Source organism: Ostrinia furnacalis, unplaced genomic scaffold (genome assembly GCF_004193835.3).
Source record: "Ostrinia furnacalis isolate ACB-3 unplaced genomic scaffold, ASM419383v2 OfSCF7367, whole genome shotgun sequence".
Taxonomy (NCBI): Eukaryota; Metazoa; Arthropoda; class Insecta; order Lepidoptera; family Crambidae; genus Ostrinia; species Ostrinia furnacalis.
This window is the reverse complement of record NW_021137606.1, coordinates 617,629-637,570: the sequence shown is the minus strand read 5'-3', so window position 1 is coordinate 637,570 and position 19,942 is coordinate 617,629. Positions and strand designations below refer to the sequence as shown.

At 41.4% G+C, this 19,942-nt stretch overlaps 2 protein-coding genes across 3 annotated transcripts in view; both read right to left on the bottom strand.

The window, feature by feature from the left end:
- LOC114364256 (histidine-rich glycoprotein-like) lies at positions 1–1,053 on the bottom strand. Its single transcript, XM_028320351.1, has one exon. It carries the CDS (start codon positions 864–866, stop codon positions 129–131), a length of 738 nt encoding a protein of 245 aa, XP_028176152.1. The 5' UTR covers positions 867–1,053; the 3' UTR covers positions 1–128.
- A 3,295-nt stretch (positions 1,054–4,348) lies between these two features.
- The window catches only part of Ufd4 (ubiquitin fusion-degradation 4-like), a 37,766-nt gene continuing 22,172 nt past the window's right edge, over positions 4,349–19,942 (bottom strand). Inside the window, exons 34-47 of one of the 2 annotated variants that reach the window (XM_028320348.1) lie at positions 19,398–19,584; positions 15,789–16,047; positions 15,533–15,612; positions 14,543–14,732; positions 13,913–14,053; positions 13,703–13,826; positions 13,002–13,197; positions 9,930–10,054; positions 9,725–9,840; positions 8,701–9,461; positions 7,910–8,016; positions 7,383–7,624; positions 6,710–6,854; positions 4,349–5,913 (exon numbers count right to left, since the gene is read on the bottom strand). In XM_028320348.1, coding sequence (XP_028176149.1) covers positions 5,776–5,913; positions 6,710–6,854; positions 7,383–7,624; positions 7,910–8,016; positions 8,701–9,461; positions 9,725–9,840; positions 9,930–10,054; positions 13,002–13,197; positions 13,703–13,826; positions 13,913–14,053; positions 14,543–14,732; positions 15,533–15,612; positions 15,789–16,047; positions 19,398–19,584 — 2,811 coding nt within the window. In that variant the 3' untranslated portion in view covers positions 4,349–5,775. Of the gene's footprint in view, positions 5,914–6,709; positions 6,855–7,382; positions 7,625–7,909; positions 8,017–8,346; positions 9,462–9,724; positions 9,841–9,929; positions 10,055–13,001; positions 13,198–13,702; positions 13,827–13,912; positions 14,054–14,542; positions 14,733–15,532; positions 15,613–15,788; positions 16,048–17,872; positions 18,060–19,397; positions 19,585–19,942 lie in introns of those variants that run through there. The other variant, XM_028320349.1, reaches the window with a different exon arrangement.

Genomic DNA, 19,942 nt, shown 5'->3' with positions numbered 1-19,942 from the left:
TATTTTTTTAATAACAACATCACTTTCAACGAAAACTTAACACATTGTGCTTAATTAGAAAACCTAGAGAAACTAGATAATAAGGACTAATTAATTTGGTTCTAATCGTATATGCTGGCATCAATAGTTTAGTGTCCCTTCTTGTGACCCCAGTGCTTGTGGTCCTCATGACCGCCCTTCTTGCCATGGTCATGATGATGATGGTGATGCTCATGGTGGCCGCCCTCATCGTGGTGGCCTTTGTGGTCGTGATGGTGTCCTCCCTTCTCGTGGTGTCCGCCCTTGCCGTGTTCATGATGATGGTGGCCATGGTGCTTGTGTCCCTTGTGGTGACCGCCGCCCTTCTTGTGACCATGTTCTTCGTGATGACCACCGTGATGCTCATGATGACCGCCGTCATGATGGTGATCATGGAAGTGCTTCTCCTTCTTGAACTCGTCGTGCTTGTGGACACCGTGGTGACCCTTGGTGGAGTGGCCTTTGTGATAATGTCCCTCCTCATGGTGGCCATGCCCTTTGTGGCCCTTCTCGCCGTGGTGGTGCTCGTGGTGGTGGCCATCATCGTGGTGGTGGTGTTTCTTGTGGCCGCCGTGCTCATCGTGGTGTCCCTTGTGTCCTTCATGATGGTGGTGTCCCTTCTTGCCGTGTTCGTGGTGGTGGTGGCCCTTGTAGCCTTTGTGTCCCTTCTCCCCGTGGTCATGGTGGTGATGGTGGTGGTGCTCGTGGCCGCCGCCCTTGTCCCACTTGCCGCCGTGGTGGCTGGCGGCCTCCTCCAGGTCCGCACTGCGCTTCTCCCGCGGCACCTCCCGGCAGCTGACGTAGGCCAGCGCCGCCACTGCGACGCAACATAAAAGCAAAGCCCTCATATTTGCACTGAACCAGCTGACTGACTGATGTCTGCCTTAGTGACCACAAAGTTTTTATACTAAATGCTGTTTTGTTTTGCATTGTATGAAAATTGTGTAAATTATCAAGGTTGCTGCTATGTTCAGGCGCAGATCTAGTAGTTGCGCAGCGTCCCGGCTCGGTGTCTCAACAAAGTCAAAGAAACCAGAGCATAAGTAAAAAATATCTACCTACTCGAATACTTTCTACCCGAAAGGTATTAGGTAGGTGCATAATTGAACCGTTTTACTCGCTGTGTTCGCTATTATTGCTTTTTTTATAGTTAACTCATTAATATAAGATATAACTTTTGTATGCCTACCTAGCTAAGTATTTGTCCATCTCATCTAATACCAACTAAGGTAGGCTCCAAAATTATTTTATCAATCAACGACTTTAGAAGCAATTCGTTCGTTCGTTCGTTCGTTTCAGCCGAAAGACGTCCACTTCTGGACAAAGGCCTCCCCCAAGGATTTCCACAAAGAGGCAATAGCTATTAAAGATCGGGCGTTTGGTGTAGTGGTTCACTACTATGCCGAAAGGTCCCGGGTTCGATTCCCGGCCGGGCAGAAATTGAAATGATGGATTTTAATTTCTGTGACGAGTCTGGATGTTAGGGGGCGTCCATAAATTACGTGAGACTTTTAGGGGGGGGAGGGGGTCAACGAAAACCTCACTAAATCTCACGTAGGGGAGAGGGGGGGTCTCGGAAAATATCACGTAATTTTTCTCGCAAGAAATAGAGTAAAATTGCCAGAAAAGTGGGTTATTGAAGTAAAAAAAAATGTTTTTTTTTTATGATGATAATGACAATTTATTCCAAACTGTCTAATCAAATTAAACTAAAAATGTCTCCATCTGCATTTGTAAACACTAAAGATGCTAATGTCAAAATTAAGAAAATTCGAAATTAAAAAAAAACGTCATCGGGATCGCTATTGCGTAAATAATTTGGCAAGTGCGTGTCGTGTCATGCGTAGTGTAGGGTTCCGTAGTTGTCTGTCGTTACCACAATATATTTCAGAAGCAAGCAATTACTTCATCTAAAGTCAATTTCATATTTTCTTCTAAGGAATTTTTACCGGTTAAGAAATTGTATAATACATGAGTCAAATGACTATTACTCTTAAACTAAGTAATGTATCTTAACCGTTATACACTCGCGAGCAAAAGTATGGAATCACTTACATGAAGTTGTTTCCACGCGATCTTGTGTACTAACGAATTTGTTAGTAACAAAAAAAGTAGCACCATTTTAAAGATTAAACTTTTAACTTTAAATTGATACCAAATTCATTTAAATCACACCGGTATTTAAAAAGATTATCCCGGCTGATGTGAAGAAGTAAGAAAAAAGACATGTACCAACTGTTTGATACGTCGCGAGTTGCGGCCTATTTACCCCCTATAAAAGCACGTGTATTCCGATTTTTGCGTTCACACATTGATCCATACACATCTTGGCTTCTTTTGACACTTTACCTGGGATTCTACACCTACAGATGCAGCACAAATCGTTGCACTGTTGCAAGAAGGGCTCAGCCAGCGGGCTGTCGCACGTCAGCTCCACATAAGCCAGTCCTGGGTTTCGAAAGTTTTAAGACGCTTTTGGGAGACTGGTGGCTTTATCCCGAGACCAAGTTCTCAACAGCACCGGTGCACATCGCAGAGGGATGACCGTTTTTTCATGTCAACCTCTCTATGAAATCATCATTTGACTGGTATCGACGTCCAGCAAGAGCTCAGAAATGTTTGTAGGATAGCTGTTAGCGAGTGGACAGTTCGTCTAAGATATGAGCAATAAAGTTTGACTCCAAATAGGCCTGCCACAGGCTGGAAACTGACAGCAGGTCACCGACAAGCACGCTTTCAATTAGCTCGCACTCGGAAGGCGAGTAATGTAGGCGAGTTTTGTTCTCCGATGAATGCAGACTGTTTTTNCGGGAAGCTACGGAACCCTGCACTGCGCGTGGCACGACACTGGTTTACTGATTTTTACATATAAATCTAATAGACTCGAAGCATAGACATTGCAAAATAGGCATTTAATTAAATATCACGTGAGATTAGGGGGGTGGGGGAGGGGGTCAGGCAAAATCTCACCAAATCTCACCAAGGGGGGCGGGGGGGTTGAAAAATGGCAAAAATTGTCTCACGTAATTTATGGACGCCCCCTTACCATGTTAAAATGTGTATGTATTTCAAAAGTATATTATTACAAGTAGTTCCGAATCAGTTAAGCTAGCACCCATAACACAAGCATAGTACAAGTTGCTTACTTTGAGGCTATCTGACGCTGATGCTCTGTAAAAAAGGGATTACTCAAAGACTCGCAATGTATGTGGTGATTTTGTGATATTATGAGCCAATGAAAGTGAACTACTATGTAGATAGGTAATGTAGTTTCTATGGAATAACGTAAAAATTAGGTTAGCTATTTTCTCCTCTACTTAACTCAAAGTTGTTGCTACGAGCAGTCTGCCCCTTTTGAAAATTGGGTGTGCTCTAAAGGTTCGACCAAACCAACGCGTGCAGCCCGCGTGCACGATGGCCATGGTGATCCTGCTGATTTCTACTGCTTGTTTTACAAAACCACACCCTGTATTACTGATACTGAACAGAAATTAGTAAAAAAGAATGTCTTAAAATTTTCTTTTTTAATTTTGTGTATTTTATTTTATCGATAATCTGTAAACACACCACTAATTTATCGTAACACATGCACATCACTTGTTGGTGATGGCGACTGAGACTTTCTATTTTTAAATATCTACTACAGCAATCTATTGTTTTTCAAATTCTTTTTGGCACTATTGCAAAAAAGCTGACGCCCACTAGGTTTATTATTCCAATTAACCTGCGAGACAAAATTGGTTTATTCTAATTAGTACCGCAAAACCTTTACTAAAAACTTAGGCTCAGTTGCACCACCTAACTTTGCCCGTAACTATAACGATAACCGGTGTTTTTTGTATGGATTTTGACAGATTTTTGACGTTTTTCAAAGTAAAATGGTGCAACCCAGCCTTAGTGTGCTTTTTATAAGGGAGTCTCTTGTTTATCTAAAATGATACGTACTGTTCGCTACTTTAATCTCTGTGAATATGGCAAGGATACAAAGTAACAGCCTGTGTTTACCAAAAATAAAGCAGGTGTTATATTTGTTCGTGCAAATACATGTAAGTAGACGAAACTAAGTGGTTTACCAGTTGGGTGGTAAAAAAACTATTTGTACAAGGAAACGTTGCGTCCTGAACCTTCTGTCTGCATTTTTCTATGCTTTAGGCAAGGTCTATTGAGGGACATTGAAATCGTAATAGAAATAAAACTATGATATTTTTTCACTTATTTTATTGATACAATCCTCAACAACAAAGTATAAGAGCACTACAGGATGCTTTATTATTGTTAATAAAATTACATTAAATACCTATTAAACTAAAATATATTTTAATTCGTACAATATTTCATACAGTAAATCACAATCAACTTTAAGTTGACGAAATTATTCAACTAAAGGAACATAGCTAAATATCATCCACACAATGCGTGTTTCACACTCTGAAGTTAAGTTGGTAGAATTTTATTTACGACGATCACATTTTTTTTTAAATTCCGTTACCAAATGAATTTATTTAAGGATATTTGATTCTTCCCTTGTCTTAAGATGATGGCTGTATAACAAAAAATATATTTTATTTAGTAGGCCTACTTAATAATTAACTTTAGTTAAAAGATAACGCCTTGAATGCCGTTATAAAAAAGGTGAAATAGGCCACTTGCAATAAATTCTCACGAGAAGATCACTAAAAAATATCATTTTTCAGCCGGCAAAGAAATGAGTCGCGTGCATACCTAGGCAGAAAAAGGAAATAATTAAAGGTATATAGAGATAGAAAGACATTATAATTATAAAATACCTAAGATACACAAACTTATCCCCTGGTACGTGCAAAAATTATGAATAAACAACTTAATACATTAGTAAAAAAAAACTTCAGAGTTGTTAACATCTTCATGTAATTTTATTTTTGTAAGCATTCACTTCATTCCGTTATTGATGTCTATCAGACGATGATCTTTGCTTTTCCTTGATAAGTTAAAATATATTTAAACTAAGTAGTTATTTAACAAAACAATTCATAATTTTATCTCAAGTTTTATTAATATTGTCTCTGGATTTTGAATTTAAAAATACGATATTTATGGAAGAATAAATCCTTATCTTCTACTTACGCTAACGCGTCAGAGCGCAGTTAAGAGCTTCAGAAAAGCTGCAAGATTTTTAATTTCTAAGCCAGAAACGGAGATAAAAAATTGAATTTAGTATCATTTAATTTACAATATAATTTGAAATTGGACAAAACAACATTATAATTTGAAAAATATTATTACACGAAATAATCACACTTCATAGAGATCTAATAGAAAGCGAACTTTCTGTAACCAAAATAATACAAGCCTCTTTACCAACCTTCCTGAATAGAGATTAGATTTCCAGATTCAGAATTACAAATACATACATAAAACATATTGATATCTTAACAATCATCGCAGCAAGCTCTTCACATAAGTGTCTTTTTACTTACTACATCTATGGTTATATTCCAGTATAGTTTTCAAAGTTAGTTAAATGACAAAATATTTTTATCAACCTGTCACCAATTGTACCGATACATCTCAGTCTATTTTTGTCACTTTTGTAATAGCAGTTTCAAAATATTAGCTCAAAACGTGCAGTATTATATCCGAAAAAAAAAATTTTTCAACACTATGTATGACAGTGGCATTATGCAGCCTCATGTCAAATAACATTTTTACGTGCGAATACTAAAGAATTATCACCAACGCTAGATTATAATGATGTAGCTAGATTAAATCAGCTAGTATCTAGTTAAGATGGAAGCCACGCTCGTTGGTCGCAGCCAGCAGCCTTTCGCGAAGCACCTCCTTGCAGGAGTATTCAGGCAGCTTCAAGTAATGCACGCACGTGTTGACTGAGGGGTAAGACCCATCGCCGGCGTCAACCTGCAAGTATACATTTTACGTTAAAATTCTCCATAGTTATAGTACACACAGTTAACTAAATGGGCAGCTTTATTGAAACGGGTCAGGAAAGAGATAGAGGAGGAGTGGGGGGAGAAAGAGAGTAAAACAGGAGGATAGCATTAATGTGACCGGCGATTTATAGAATAATACATGAAACGTCAAAACGTCAAATACCCTCAGTCTAAGATCGATCCTCAGTGCCCCGTCTAATCCTTTTTATAGATCTTGTTATCCACGAAGACGCGCCCCACCAATTTTTGGTCAAGGGAAGTGCGGGGTGCGGGGAGTTTGATCCGAGCAATCCGAGGGTCATTATGTAGTGTGCGTGAATAATTTAGCGTCTACCGCACTCAAACATTAGCGGAAGAATGGTAGGGCTGGTCTTCGTAGATGAGACGATCTACAGGGTGAAAACGATAAGTGATCTCACTCGATTATTTCTAAACTATACAAGATATCAAAAAAAACTAGTTACTGTACGGCTAGCACGAAAAACTTTCGAGTTCGAATCGTTTGCGTATTTAAAGATTTAGTATGAAAACTACAACTGCGTTCATGTGAATGTGTCTTAAAGTGAACTCAGTATGAGAAATGGTTGCACGAAACTTATTTTGAGGATAAAAGTTGTCACGTTATCGTTTAATTCGAAGGTTGAGTATCGAATTATGTCGAATACGTAAACGATTCGAAGACGAAAGTTGTTCATGCTAGAGGTACAGATCCTGAACGTGCTTCATGAGCTCACAATAATTGGTTACAGAATAAAGTTGCTTACCTTCCGCACGACGGTGAGGCGCGGGTGCAGGTTGGCGAGCCCGCCGGGCGGCAGGCTGCTGCAGCCCGTCGCGAATTGCAGGAAGGCTTTGCGCTCGCGCACCGACATCTCCACCAGCACGTCCACCAGGCGCAGGAAGCCCGGGCTGTTTGACACAAGTATACTTAATTAATTTCTGTTATAACCACAGCAAAGACATCTCGGGGACACTTCAGATAAAATAACTCTTTATTATTACGGCAAGTTTCACAAAATGTCAAGCGGTTCCAGTTTCTGTTAATAACACGGCAAATGTTGGTGACGATTGCATCATTACTCTTTATACTTCGGCAGCGGTCCCGGCAAAAATTTTAATTTACGGTTGATTGAAACAAAATAATTGGTGTAATTCATGGCTATAATTGGAATTACATATTTATTGAGAAACTGTGCTTTGGAATAACTGCTGGAAAAAGACCCCTCAGAAATTCCATAACAACCGATCCAACAATATTTCGTTGCCAGCGTCCAAAAAATATTAGTATCAAAACCCAATTCATCATTTCATCATTTCAGCCACAGGACGTCCACTGCTGAACATAGGCCTCCCCCAATGCTTTCCATGTTGATCGATTGGTAGCGGCCTGCAAAACCCAATTACGCGCTAGAAAGAAAATGTTGTGTTGCAACATACCTGTCGCGCGTGTAGCCCAGCTTGGGCTCGGTGTACTGCAGCAGGTGGTCGCGCGTCCACACGGGCCCGCGCTCGCCGCAGACCAGCAGGCGCAGCTCGGGCGGCGAGAAGGCGCGCAGGCGGCGCGGCGGGAACACGGCGCCGAAGCCGCGCCGGAACGCGCCCGTCTGCCGCCGCACGCCCTCGCGGACCACCCAGCGCGCGCTCGCTTCGGCGTATGCGCGAGCGTTGTGCGCGCCCACCTGGTCACCATGAGAACATTGTTAAAACACTACCGGAACATTTTAAAATAGTAATGCCCGTTTTCACCATCAATCCCTAATTTTTAAGTGACCCCTATGGTAACAAATAATATGAAATTTGTTTTCATAGGGGTCACTTAAAAATTAGGGATTGATGGTGAAAACGGGCATAAGACACGGGTCTTAACGCGACATTTATTAATGAGTTACATTATATACTCACGGCTTGACGTTTCGGCTGCGATTAACTCATTAATAAACGTCATGTTAAGACCCGTGTCATACTATTTTAATTGAATGCGCCGGAACGCGCCCGTCTGCCGCCGCACGCCCTCGCGCACCACCCAGCGCGCGCTCGCTTCGGCGTATGCGCGAGCGTTGTGCGCGCCCACCTGGTCACCACGAGAACATTGTTAAAACACTACCGGACCATTTAAAATAGCAAGACACGGGTCTTAACGCGACGTTTATTAATGAGTTATATTATATACGTACTCACGGCGTGACGTTTCGGCTGCGATTAACTCATTAATAAACGTCGCGTTAAGACCCGTGTCGTACTATTTTAATTAAAATGGAACGCGAATGTTTAAAAATGTTTAAAATCTTACACTACCGGAACCTACCCGAACATCTCTAGTTTCGCGCAAATTATACACCACAAGCGCATCTACTAGCAAAAACTTAAATTGTTAGCTGTAACTTCTTTTTGTGCTCTGTTACTCTAACCATTATCTCCTCTAGCTCGCTCATTGTCGATAAAATGAGTTAATGATACTTCGTTATAGCTTAATGACGTCCACTGCTGGACAAAAGCCTCCCCCAAGGAGTTCCATAACGACCGGTCCTGAGCTACCCGCATCCAGTTTCTTCCCGCGATGTTCACCAGGTCTTCAATTCACCTAGTGGGGGGCCTGTCCACACTACGTTTTCCGGCCCGTGTAATGGATTTGTTCATATTGATACATATCTCCGACTTAGCAAGCATTATTCCTCTCTCTCTCTTAACACAGGTTGTCTGCTGTACAGAAGCTCATCAAGCTGAGGTAAAAATATTTGGCTAGAGCAGCATTTACCTCGACGTGCTCGCCGCTGTCGCAGAGCGGCTGCACGGAGACGGCGGGGTCGGCATGCGCTCCAACGTGCGTCATGCTGAGCGCCAGCTGCTCGAACGTGGCGCCCTCCACCGTGAGCGATATCGCCTCGTACTCTTGGCACGTGCCCATAGTGCCCAGTGGGAGAGGAGCCCGTAGTTACCTCGATGTGCTCGCCGCTGTCGCAGAGCGGCTGCACGGAGACGGCGGGGTCGGCGTGCGCGGCCACGTGCGTCATGGTGAGCGCCAGCTGCTCGAACGTGGCTCCCTCTACCGTGAGCGATATCACCTCGTACTCTTGGCACGTGCCCATAGTGCCCAGTGGGAGAGAGCGGCCTGTAGTTACCTCGATGTGCTCGCCGCTGTCGCAGAGCGGCTGCACGGAGACGGCGGGGTCGGCGTGCGCGGCCACGTGCGTCATGGTGAGCGCCAGCTGCTCGAACGTGGCTCCCTCTACCGTGAGCGATATCACCTCGTACTCTTGGCACGTGCCCATAGTGCCCAGTGGGAGAGAGCGGCCTGTAGTTACCTCGATGTGCTCGCCGCTGTCGCAGAGCGGCTGCACGGAGACGGCGGGGTCGGCGTGCGCGGCCACGTGCGTCATCGTGAGCGCCAGCTGCTCGAACGTGGCTCCCTCTACCGTGAGCGCGGCCGCGCGCTCCGCCTTCTCCGAGTCGCTGAGCGACGCGTCGCGCGATATCACCTCGTACTCCTCGGCGGCGGCCAACACGTTTTGCAGGAACCTGGAAGTTTTAAATCATAAATATCGGTGGTTCAGGGCTGATTTTTCAATCGTCGGATTACTTATAACTGAAGAATAAGTTTGGCACATTGACAGTTTCAGTATGGAAAATATGTCAAAATGACAAGTTTATTCTTCAGTCAAAAGATACCTGACGATTGGAAAATCGGCCTATAATGGCTGAGAAGATTATAGAGTTAAAGAAACTAATTCAATTAGAAGATGGTAAAATATTTCTACTAGGAATAATTCAGAAAAGTTTACCTGTATCTAATCGGATCAACTTCTTCCAGATGTTCAGTCGTTAATTCTTCTCCACACATTATTCGTAGGAAAGGTTCTGACAGCGGCAAATCTACAAGCCGTCCATCTTGAAGGACCTGTAAAGAAAATCACATAATAATTACTTGTGACGTTCAATTAAAAAAATATATTATGTATTGAAATTTTTAGATTTTTAGATACGTACCTTTGCTAGAAATACTCCTAGGAACCAGAAATATTTGCAAACTTTATCACAGATAGCAGAGTCTTGAGGAAGCGGTGCCGGGAAGAGACCTCCGGCACGCGTCACGTAATAACCTGGTGGTTTTTCTGTAACAAACAAATCGATGTAAAATACAATGTTTTATTCTTTGAAGTTATCATCATATCATGGTGTGGTGTTAATTTATTATCTGAGAATACACTGAGAATTTCGTGACGTGAAAAATGTGACCTCAAGCAGGCCTGTTCATCTCCGCGAGTTTACATCGAAAACAAAACACGCACGATGGCCCACCTACAGGATACTATTCGACAAGGCCTCACATACGAGCGAACATTGACTCACGCACGCGTATTCTTGTGTAGGTATGACGGAAGAAAATAAAGAAATGTGCAGTATTTAGTATAAATAAGTAGTTAATATTATTCATGATAATTCATGCTAAATCATGTATTTCCTCCGCCATTTTCCGCAGTTTGGCACCTCACGTCACATCATTTTACCGAAGTCAGCCCTATAGCTTCAGCGCAGTGCCGATCACTGACGTTTGTCAACAAAATGGTGCTTGACTCTTGAGACAGGCTAAATTACACCATATTGTTAATGACATTGAGCATACATTTTTTTAAATACCTTCGAGAAGTAAAACTTCTGTACGTAGTACTTATTATTATTCTGTGCCTCAAGTCAATTCACGCACTGTCAGCTTTTGATATACGTTTTTATTGCACAAACTATTAATAATCCAACGGACGACGAGGTAGTTTGGGCCTGCCCAGCCCTGAATTGACAGTCAGAGACTGACACTGTTGGGATATTGTCCCCGTTGGAGTAGGCATAAGAAGCAGGGATGTTATGGATATCCGTAATCGTAACCGAAACTTTCGGATATCCGAAATAAAAAAATATCCGAAACCGTAACCGTTTCAAAAGTTTCGGATAGTTTCAGATGTATTGCATAGCATTATATGTAAAGGCATAAGAGCCTGATTTACCTTTATTTTATATAGTATCAATATTTTTTTTTATTACTTTCAATTCGATGTGAAGTGTGCGGCCATGAATGAACCGTGTTGGACAACTATTGCAAATTGCATTCTAAAGCACAGATATCCGTAACCGTTACCGAAACCGGTATAATATTATTCCTATATCCGTAACCGTATCCATAAACGAAATTACATATCCATAACATCTATACTTAATTCGACAAGGCCTCACATACGAGCGAACATTGACTCACGCACGCGTATTCTTGTGTAGGTATGACGGAAGAAAATAAAGAAATGTGCAGTATTTAGTATAAATAAGTAGTTAATATTATTCATGATAATTCATGCTAAATCATGTATTTCCTCCGCCATTTTCCGCAGTTTGGCACCTCACGTCACATCATTTTACCGAAGTCAGCCCTATAGCTTCAGCGCAGTGCCGATCACTGACGTTTGTCAACAAAATGGTGCTTGACTCTTGAGACAGGCTAAATTACACCATATTGTTAATGACATTGAGCATACATTTTTTTAAATACCTTCGAGAAGTAAAACTTCTGTACGTAGTACTTATTATTATTCTGTGCCTCAAGTCAATTCACGCACTGTCAGCTTTTGATATACGTTTTTATTGCACAAACTATTAATAATCCAACGGACGACGAGGTAGTTTGGGCCTGCCCAGCCCTGAATTGACAGTCAGAGACTGACACTGTTGGGATATTGTCCCCGTTGGAGTAGGCATAAGAAGCAGGGATGTTATGGATATCCGTAATCGTAACCGAAACTTTCGGATATCCGAAATAAAAAAATATCCGAAACCGTAACCGTTTCAAAAGTTTCGGATAGTTTCAGATGTATTGCATAGCATTATATGTAAAGGCATAAGAGCCTGATTTACCTTTATTTTATATAGTATCAATATTTTTTTTTATTACTTTCAATTCGATGTGAAGTGTGCGGCCATGAATGAACCGTGTTGGACAACTATTGCAAATTGCATTCTAAAGCACAGATATCCGTAACCGTTACCGAAACCGGTATAATATTATTCCTATATCCGTTACCGTATCCATAAACGAAATTACATATCCATAACATCTATACTTATAATAAATCTGTAGAGAGGTCAATTCTGTACATGAAATATATTTTCAAAATAACTATCAGGGGGTGATTAGTGATCGATACTGATGCCAAAAATGCAATCAGTAAAATTTTTGTCTGTCTGTCTGTCTGTAAGTATGTTCCTTATAGAAACAGAAACTACTCTACGGATTTTAACAAAACTTGGCACAATTATTCTTCGTACTCCTGGGCAGGTTATAGTATACTTAAGAATTCCCACGGCAACGGGAATTAGCGGGAAAATCCTTTTGTATGAAAAATCTAAACCGCTTAAGTTAGACGCTTGAAATTTGGCATGCAGGTATCTTAGTAAACTTAAAGCTTAGTTGCAACAGGATATTGCAAAATTCCCACGGTAACGGTAGTTAGCGGGAAAAAACATTTGTATGAAAAAATCTAAACCGCCTAAGATAGATGAAGGGGGTAAAACGGGATCCACGCGTACGAAGTCGCGGGCGGCCGCTAGTCCCTAATAAGAAGTAAACTTAAGAGCGTTTACGCGAAGCGCGGCGTTTCAAGGGGCATCATTGGAAATGATTCGCGCGCGGCGTTTTTTAATAGTTTCCAAATGTTTATAGCAAAACAATAACAATGAATTATATATTTTTTCAAAGTAAATATTTTAAAGAAGATGTTATTTTATTATATTAAGCTATTTTTATGTTGAATTAAAGAAGAATAATGGTGTAAAAATCACTTTGATTTTTGGGTATTTCACGTTTTTTTAATTTGTGATTTCTTATTGTAAAATGCTTAAATCTAAAAATTTTCTCAGATAACTATTTGCCCAAGGATCTATGCTATAGGATATACGATTTAATGTTTGTTAAATCGTTTTAACAGTATTTTAATAAAAAAATCAGCTTGTAAACTGACGCTAAAGTACTGTTTTTGCGCCAATCGGCGTAAACGCTCTTAAGGTTTAGTAGTGTACCGTCTGGCAGCGCCAGGTGGTGCGGCGCGGCGTCGTCGCCGGGCGAGGCGTCGTGCAGCCACAGCCCGAGCTCGGCGCGCTGCAGCTCGGCCGCCACGAGCGCGTAGAACTCCAGCGTGGGACCCAGGCCCGTGCCCTCTTCGCCCGCGAACTCAACCTCCAGCACCGACTTGCGGCCCGCGTGCACTTTCATCACCTGAGATAAGATACGCGTCACTTAATTTATAGCTGTAACAACTGTATACCATGTTTTATGCAAATAAACAATTATTCTATTCTATTCTATTAAGCTCAATACGAAAAAATAATTACTTGCCTAACACGTCTTAGAATAATATTTTCCGCATGGATGGCTGACAAAATTGACAGATTTTCTACCGCCGCTGTCTTTCAGGACCAGCCGATAATTATGTTCTTCCAAAGTGGCGATAGGGCAAGCTATTTTAGCCAATACTTCCGATAATTACGTCATAAGTATTTAGTTTTTTTCAGTGCAATAAATACGCTCATCGGTGACGGACACTTTCATTTAACATTCCGCTCCCGAGCAACTTATCCTACTTGTGCTCAACTTCTACATCAAAACTTAACTACATCAACATACTACTACATACTTACCACCAAGTGTAAGGGAACTATCTCCTACGTTATCAAAATGAAAAAATGCGTATCTACAAAAATATAAATAACAAAAATCTAACCTGCATTGCCGAACGCAGTAAGTCGGGGTTGCGCGGTATGCGCACGCGCTCGTGCCGCAAACGACCCATACGGAACTCCGTAGCTTCCAGCTCAGCGCGTCGCGGGGACACAGTGTTTCCCGCTCTGAAAAAAATAATCACGTAAAATAAAATGATATTCAAATGTTTTATTTATTATTTTTTTACATTATTGTTTATTGTTATAAATACCTTTGCCTGTCAAGTGCGCGTTCACGCTGCGCTTGGAGCCACACGATGGTGCGGGAGGTGCCGAAAGCGGTGCACGCGAAGAACATCTGACGCGTCTCCAGCGGGAACAGAAATGGGCACCAGTCGTTCAGTTGCTGACACCTGATGACATACAATTATCTTATTGATAGCCTTTACCAAGTGAGATTGAGATATCTACGGGTATCTCTACAGATTTCGTGAAGAGCCTAACGTCATCAATTGGCTTTTTGTGTTCAGATTTGGAGGTAATTTCTTTTCCCAAGGATTGCAATTAAAAATTCACTATTTATATCAAATGTTGAGTAATGTTTATGACACTGTCATTTTCACTTTTACAGTTTCTCAGCTACAGAACATAAAGCTAGCGTAGTGGGTATTTTGAGGAAAAGTATAATAAAGACTTACGCCCGTATTCACAAAAATTACTATGAGGTCTCACATTGCGCGTGGACGCACTGGGTGACACATGAACCAATCACAGAGCTCTATTCAACGCTGTGCGTTCGGTTTTCTGCTTCACTTAAGCAAGCATCATTTGTGAATACGGGCGATTGTGTTGTATTGGTTGAAAATGCAAATCTACTCAATAACAGTTTGTAGACCACTGACCAGTGCGGCGTAGCGGCGGCGGCCAGGGTCAACGGTTCCTGAAGCTGCTGGTGCAGCTTGTTGGTGAGCTTGGTGGACACGAAGGGCTCGGGCGGCAGCGCAGGCGCCGCGGCTCGCAGGCGCCGCAGCACGCGAACGCAACACGTCGCCATCGCGCCTTCCGCACCCTCCACGCCCGCTACGCCACGCTCTGCGCAAAAAACAATGGTTAGTGTGATGTACTACTACACAAATAATGAGTGTGCGCTATGGCAACACTGTCTAAAGCCTGGTCCGTGAGCACGTAGAATTTTGTCCAATGACCCCTAGCTACCCATCCTTATCGCTCGCGCGTAATTATATTGCTATCGCGACTATGCGACTGGCACCCGCAGTGAGTGTGCGAGCGCGATAGCAACATAATTACGCGCGAGCGATAAGGATGGGTAGCTAGGGGTCATTGGACAAAATTCTACGTGCTCACGGACCAGACTATAGTACGGTGCGGTGGGGTGTCAGTCGTAGTCGGACCGCCACACAGGACAGACGTCAGTGCTTGCACTAGCTTACACAGTGAACATATACCAGTGTTTTATTTACGACATCACAGTTAGTAACATGACGACATAATAGGTCATCCATAAATTACGTCACACGTTAAGCGGGCAAAGGGGGTCGATGAAGTCGACATTGTGTTACATTCTAAGGGCAGATTTTTCAATCGTCGGATAACTTTTAACTGAAGAATAAGTTTGACACATTGACAGTTTTAGTATGGAAAATATGTCAAAATGACAAGGTTATTCTTCAGTTTGATATCTGACGATTGTAAAATCAGCCCTAAATGTCGTAACGTCACAGGTAAGGAATTTACGCGAATTAGCTAAGTTTTCGAAAAGATAAGTTTTTCAAGCAACTTTAAATTTTTAATGCAGTTGTCACATTTAAGTTTCATTAGCACTAAGTAACTAATAATAAGATGGAAAAACCCTACTATTTTTCTAAACTTACCAGGATCGCAAGGTTCATCATCTTCGCTGTCACTTGATGACGCGAATGTCTCCATGCCTTCCATCTCCTTGTAAGTTAGACTGAAATAGAAGTATTTTATTATTCATACTTTTCAACACAGAAGTGAGTAAAAATCTCTCTTCTCTTCCTCTGACATTCAAACGACACTAACCCACGAACGTGATGACTGCCAGTTACACGGCAGGTAAGTAGCGTTAAAGTATTAAGCTGAAGATTTAGTAATTTGATTACTTACGTGTAAGTTGTGTCGCGATGCGTGTCATGGGCCGGCAGCCGCGCATTCAGCGCTAACACAGCGCGGTACAGCGTCCAGGAAGGCCTCTCCAGCGGCATGGAAGCGCCGCCAGCGCTTAGCACCAACCGCAACGCGGGAAGACGGGATGCGCTACCGGTAGCTCCGCTCTCGGTTGCATTTCCACTGCCGTTGGTAGCGGCAGCGGCAGGCTCGGAAACCTCTTCGGCGTCAGAATCCTCGTTCAGGGGGATATCGAGATCTATGTGAATGATGAACAATATTATTACCATTTGTCCTTTGATTTTCTGTCTCAAGGTGCTCTGTCACGATATCTATGTCTCGAAAATTTGCCCTTTAGCTTTCAATCTGCTACAGGGTGCCAGTTGCTTTAACTACATTTCAAAATTACTATTTATATCAATCCTCAATATGATAGAAAAATTTAGCTTAAATATAATAAAACTTTAACCCAGTTGTTACGGATATCCCTTTTTTCTTACGATTCCTGTAATTTTGCATATATCGGCTATTTAATGCATCAAGGCAACAGGAAAAATACAAAAAAAAATATTGGCCTTACGGAAACGCTGGAAAATGGTGTTTGATATACGGAACGCTAGTAATATGTACGGCCACTTGTATGAACTTAGAGATAATACCTACTCTTTGCGACTTGCGTAAGTTATTAAAGTATTTGCATAAAATATGGAATATTCATTAATAAATAATATACAGAGTTAATTTGATTATTTTTTTAAATTTAATTCCAGTAGTGTGAACTGTATAATTATGCCCAAAACATTTTCTGGGATAAAGGGTAATATTATATTTCTTACAAAAATTTTCATTTGTATCAAAGCGTGAGTTTTACAAAAACTGTGTATTTTGACTGAATTTGAGATGCGAAAATATTTCTCCTCTGTTTATGTGGCGGAGAAAATCTTTTGGTTTTCACAGTTGGCTCAATTTTCAATGCATTTGAAGCAACTGTTACCACACTAAATCATCTCATTTACAAACAGTAATTTCTTCATATCTTCAAACATGACTGACCCTGTCTAGAGCATAATTGGCAATCTAAGCTAACCGGATGCAGATTGCAGTCTTCTTCATCATCACTGGATGAAGAATTCTCTAGTGATTTCAATGTGGGCTCTCATTTGTAATCCAGGCAAATCTATTGGCACTTTATTTTCATCACCAGAGTTCTCTTTGGTTAAGTCGACATTACAATTTTCCGGATTTTTCGGCGGGAAAATTGTGATTGAGTTAGGGATACACTCATCTTCATTTTTCTCCAATTCTTCAATGATTTCATTTAGAGGAAAGGGCCTCGAAGGCAGGCGCTAAAAGAACAAAATACCGCAGTTCATATTACTAGCGTTCCTTATACGGATCACTAAGTTTAACGTTGAATTAGTAACAGTTACTATAAAAATGTTTATATTTATGTTATCAATTTACAAGAAGCAGGCTACAAACTTTCATATTTCGGCAAGAAATACTTTAGTATAAATACTTATCATGTTTGTATTCACTTTGAAAAAGTCATCGTAAAATTTACGAAAACAACAAAATGCTTAAGATTGAAATGTGACACCCAATGTAGAACAAAACACTTCTGATGGACAAAGGGACCCCACAGGAATCGTTTAACATAAACAATGTTACCAGAAACCACCCTCATTGTTAATGATAATTTAATTTTTATGTTGATCCGTATATCAAACGCTAGTAACAAGTGGGTTAAAAATAACCTAGTCTAGTCACGGGACTATTCCCACCTCTCTTACCCACCGCTTCAACTACTGTGTACCCAGGATCTACAGCTTGATCACCAATAAAAACCCAACCAGTGAAGGTTAATTTTGTCCCGGGGGAAAGTTGAACTGTCATTGGACCCGCAACGAAATTAAACAGAAGAACATAGGAGGACTTCGAAGTTAAGGTTCGACTTCCCTCCGTTGCAAAGCAGATGACAGCTGACAAACAAAGGTTTAGTAACCTTTATGAAAACCTAGTCTAGTCAATAGAAAATGTACACTCATAAAACAAATCATTATCAAATCAATAAGATTACTCACCAACAGTCTGGTTAAGATTAGTGCGGCCGGGTCTCGGGTCGAACGCAGGTATAAGCGCCGAGAACTGCCTCTTGAGCACAAAGTCATCGTCCCAGGGCCGGCGCGGCCGCAAGCCGTGCCCGCCGCCGCCGCCGCGGACCGCCTCTAACGCTTCCTCTTCCATCAGGGATAGGAGGTTACGGGATACCTACAACGGAATTTCATGTTAGTCTTATCTTAGCCTAAGCTCAGACCACCGACTTTTAGTTGGCCAATAGTTGGGTCGTCGGGCTGTTGATCAGTATGGAGATGTATGAAAGTGCGTACATTACACCGATTTGGTATCGGCTCATTCTTCATAGAAATTTAAATCGGGCCCAACTATCGGCCAACTAAAAGTTGGTAGTCTGCGCCTAGGCTTACGGTTTAAGAAATGTATTTCTCAAAAACAGAAAATACATTAACTTAAATTGAGAAACACTGGTTAGAAAATTATTATACATGGAGCGGATTAATGTTGCAGCATTTAACAATATTATCATCATACATTTTAACAAGTTTAAATTTTGAACATAAAGACGTTACCAGTCACGGTCTATCACACTTTAAAATAATGTTTAAAATGACTCACTTTTATTGGAAGCGAAACGACAAATTGGACGTGTGTCAATAACAAATAGACGAAGAACAATAAAATACTTACGACTTCTTGATAAGTAGGTTCATTCTCCTTGTCACTATCAAGTGCGTCGTCCCCTTCGTCGTCGTCTTCCAACTCAGTAAGGAGAGCTGGAGCGCGACATGATTCAAGGAAATCTTCTAAAGATACCTAAAAAAGGTTTTTGGTATTATTAATTATAATAATTGTAATTGGATGCCAAAGATGTTTTTAAAAAGTTATAAGTCGTTGTTACCTGTTCACTCTCACTGGATGTGGAAGTAAGAGAAAGTGTGAGAGCGTTCTGAGCATTCGGTGCCAATGAAGGATAGCTTTGTGCAGCAGATAGGAGCCCGCCAGGGAAGTTGCTTGACAAAGCCAGTCGTACCAAACTGAAACAAGGCCACATACACTTATTTTCTCATTTTTATCAAGCTAAGTTAATAAGGTGTCCAAAACAGTTCNTATTCTGAGGGTGCCAGTTACTTTTACTACATTTCAAAACTAATATTTATATCAATCCGCAATATGATAGAAAAATTTAGCCTTAATATACCCTAACATAAAACTTTAAAAATAACCTAGTCTAGTCACGAAACTATTAACTCCTGTGTACCCAGGATCTACAGCTTGACCACCAATAAAAACCCACCCAGTGAAGTAGGTATAAGTTTGTCCCGGGGGAAATTTAAACTGTCATTGGACCCGCAACGAAATTAATCAGAAGAACATGGGAGGACTTCGAAGTTAAGGTTCGACTTCCCTCCGTTGCAAAGCATATGACAGCTGACAAACAAAGGTTTAGTAACCTTTATGAAAACCTAGTCTAGTCAATAGAAAATGTACACTCATAAAACAAATCATTATCAAGTCTATAAGATTACTCACCAACAGTCTGGTTAAGATTAGTGCGGCCGGGCCTCGGGTCGAACGCAGGTATGAGCGCCGAGAACTGCCTCTTGAGCACGAAGTCATCGTCCCAGGGCCGGCGCGGCCGCAAGCCGTGCCCGCCGCCGCCGCCGCGGACCGCCTCTAACGCTTCCTCTTCCATCAGGGATAGCAGGTTACGGGATACCTACAACGGAATTTCATGTAAGTCTTATCTTAGTCTAGGCTCAGACCACCGACTTTCAGTTGGCCGATAGTTGGGTCGGGCTGTTGATCAGTATGGAGATGTGAAAGTGCACACATTACACCGATTTGGTATAGGCCGATTCTTCCTATCGGCCAACTAAAAGTTGATAGTCTGCGCCTAGGCTTACGGTTTAAGAAATTTAATTCTCAAAAACAGAAAATACATTCACTTAAATTGAGAAACACTGGTTAGAAGATTATTATACATGGAGCGGATTAATGTTGCAGCTTTTAACAATATTATCATCATACATTTTAACACGTTTAAGTTTTGAACATATAAAGACGTCACCAGTAAC

What these genes read in the sequence shown, in the direction of transcription:
- LOC114364256 (XM_028320351.1), bottom strand. Translation starts at nt 866, where the DNA reads ATGAGGGCTTTGCTTTTATGTTGCGTCGCAGTGGCGGCGCTGGCCTAC.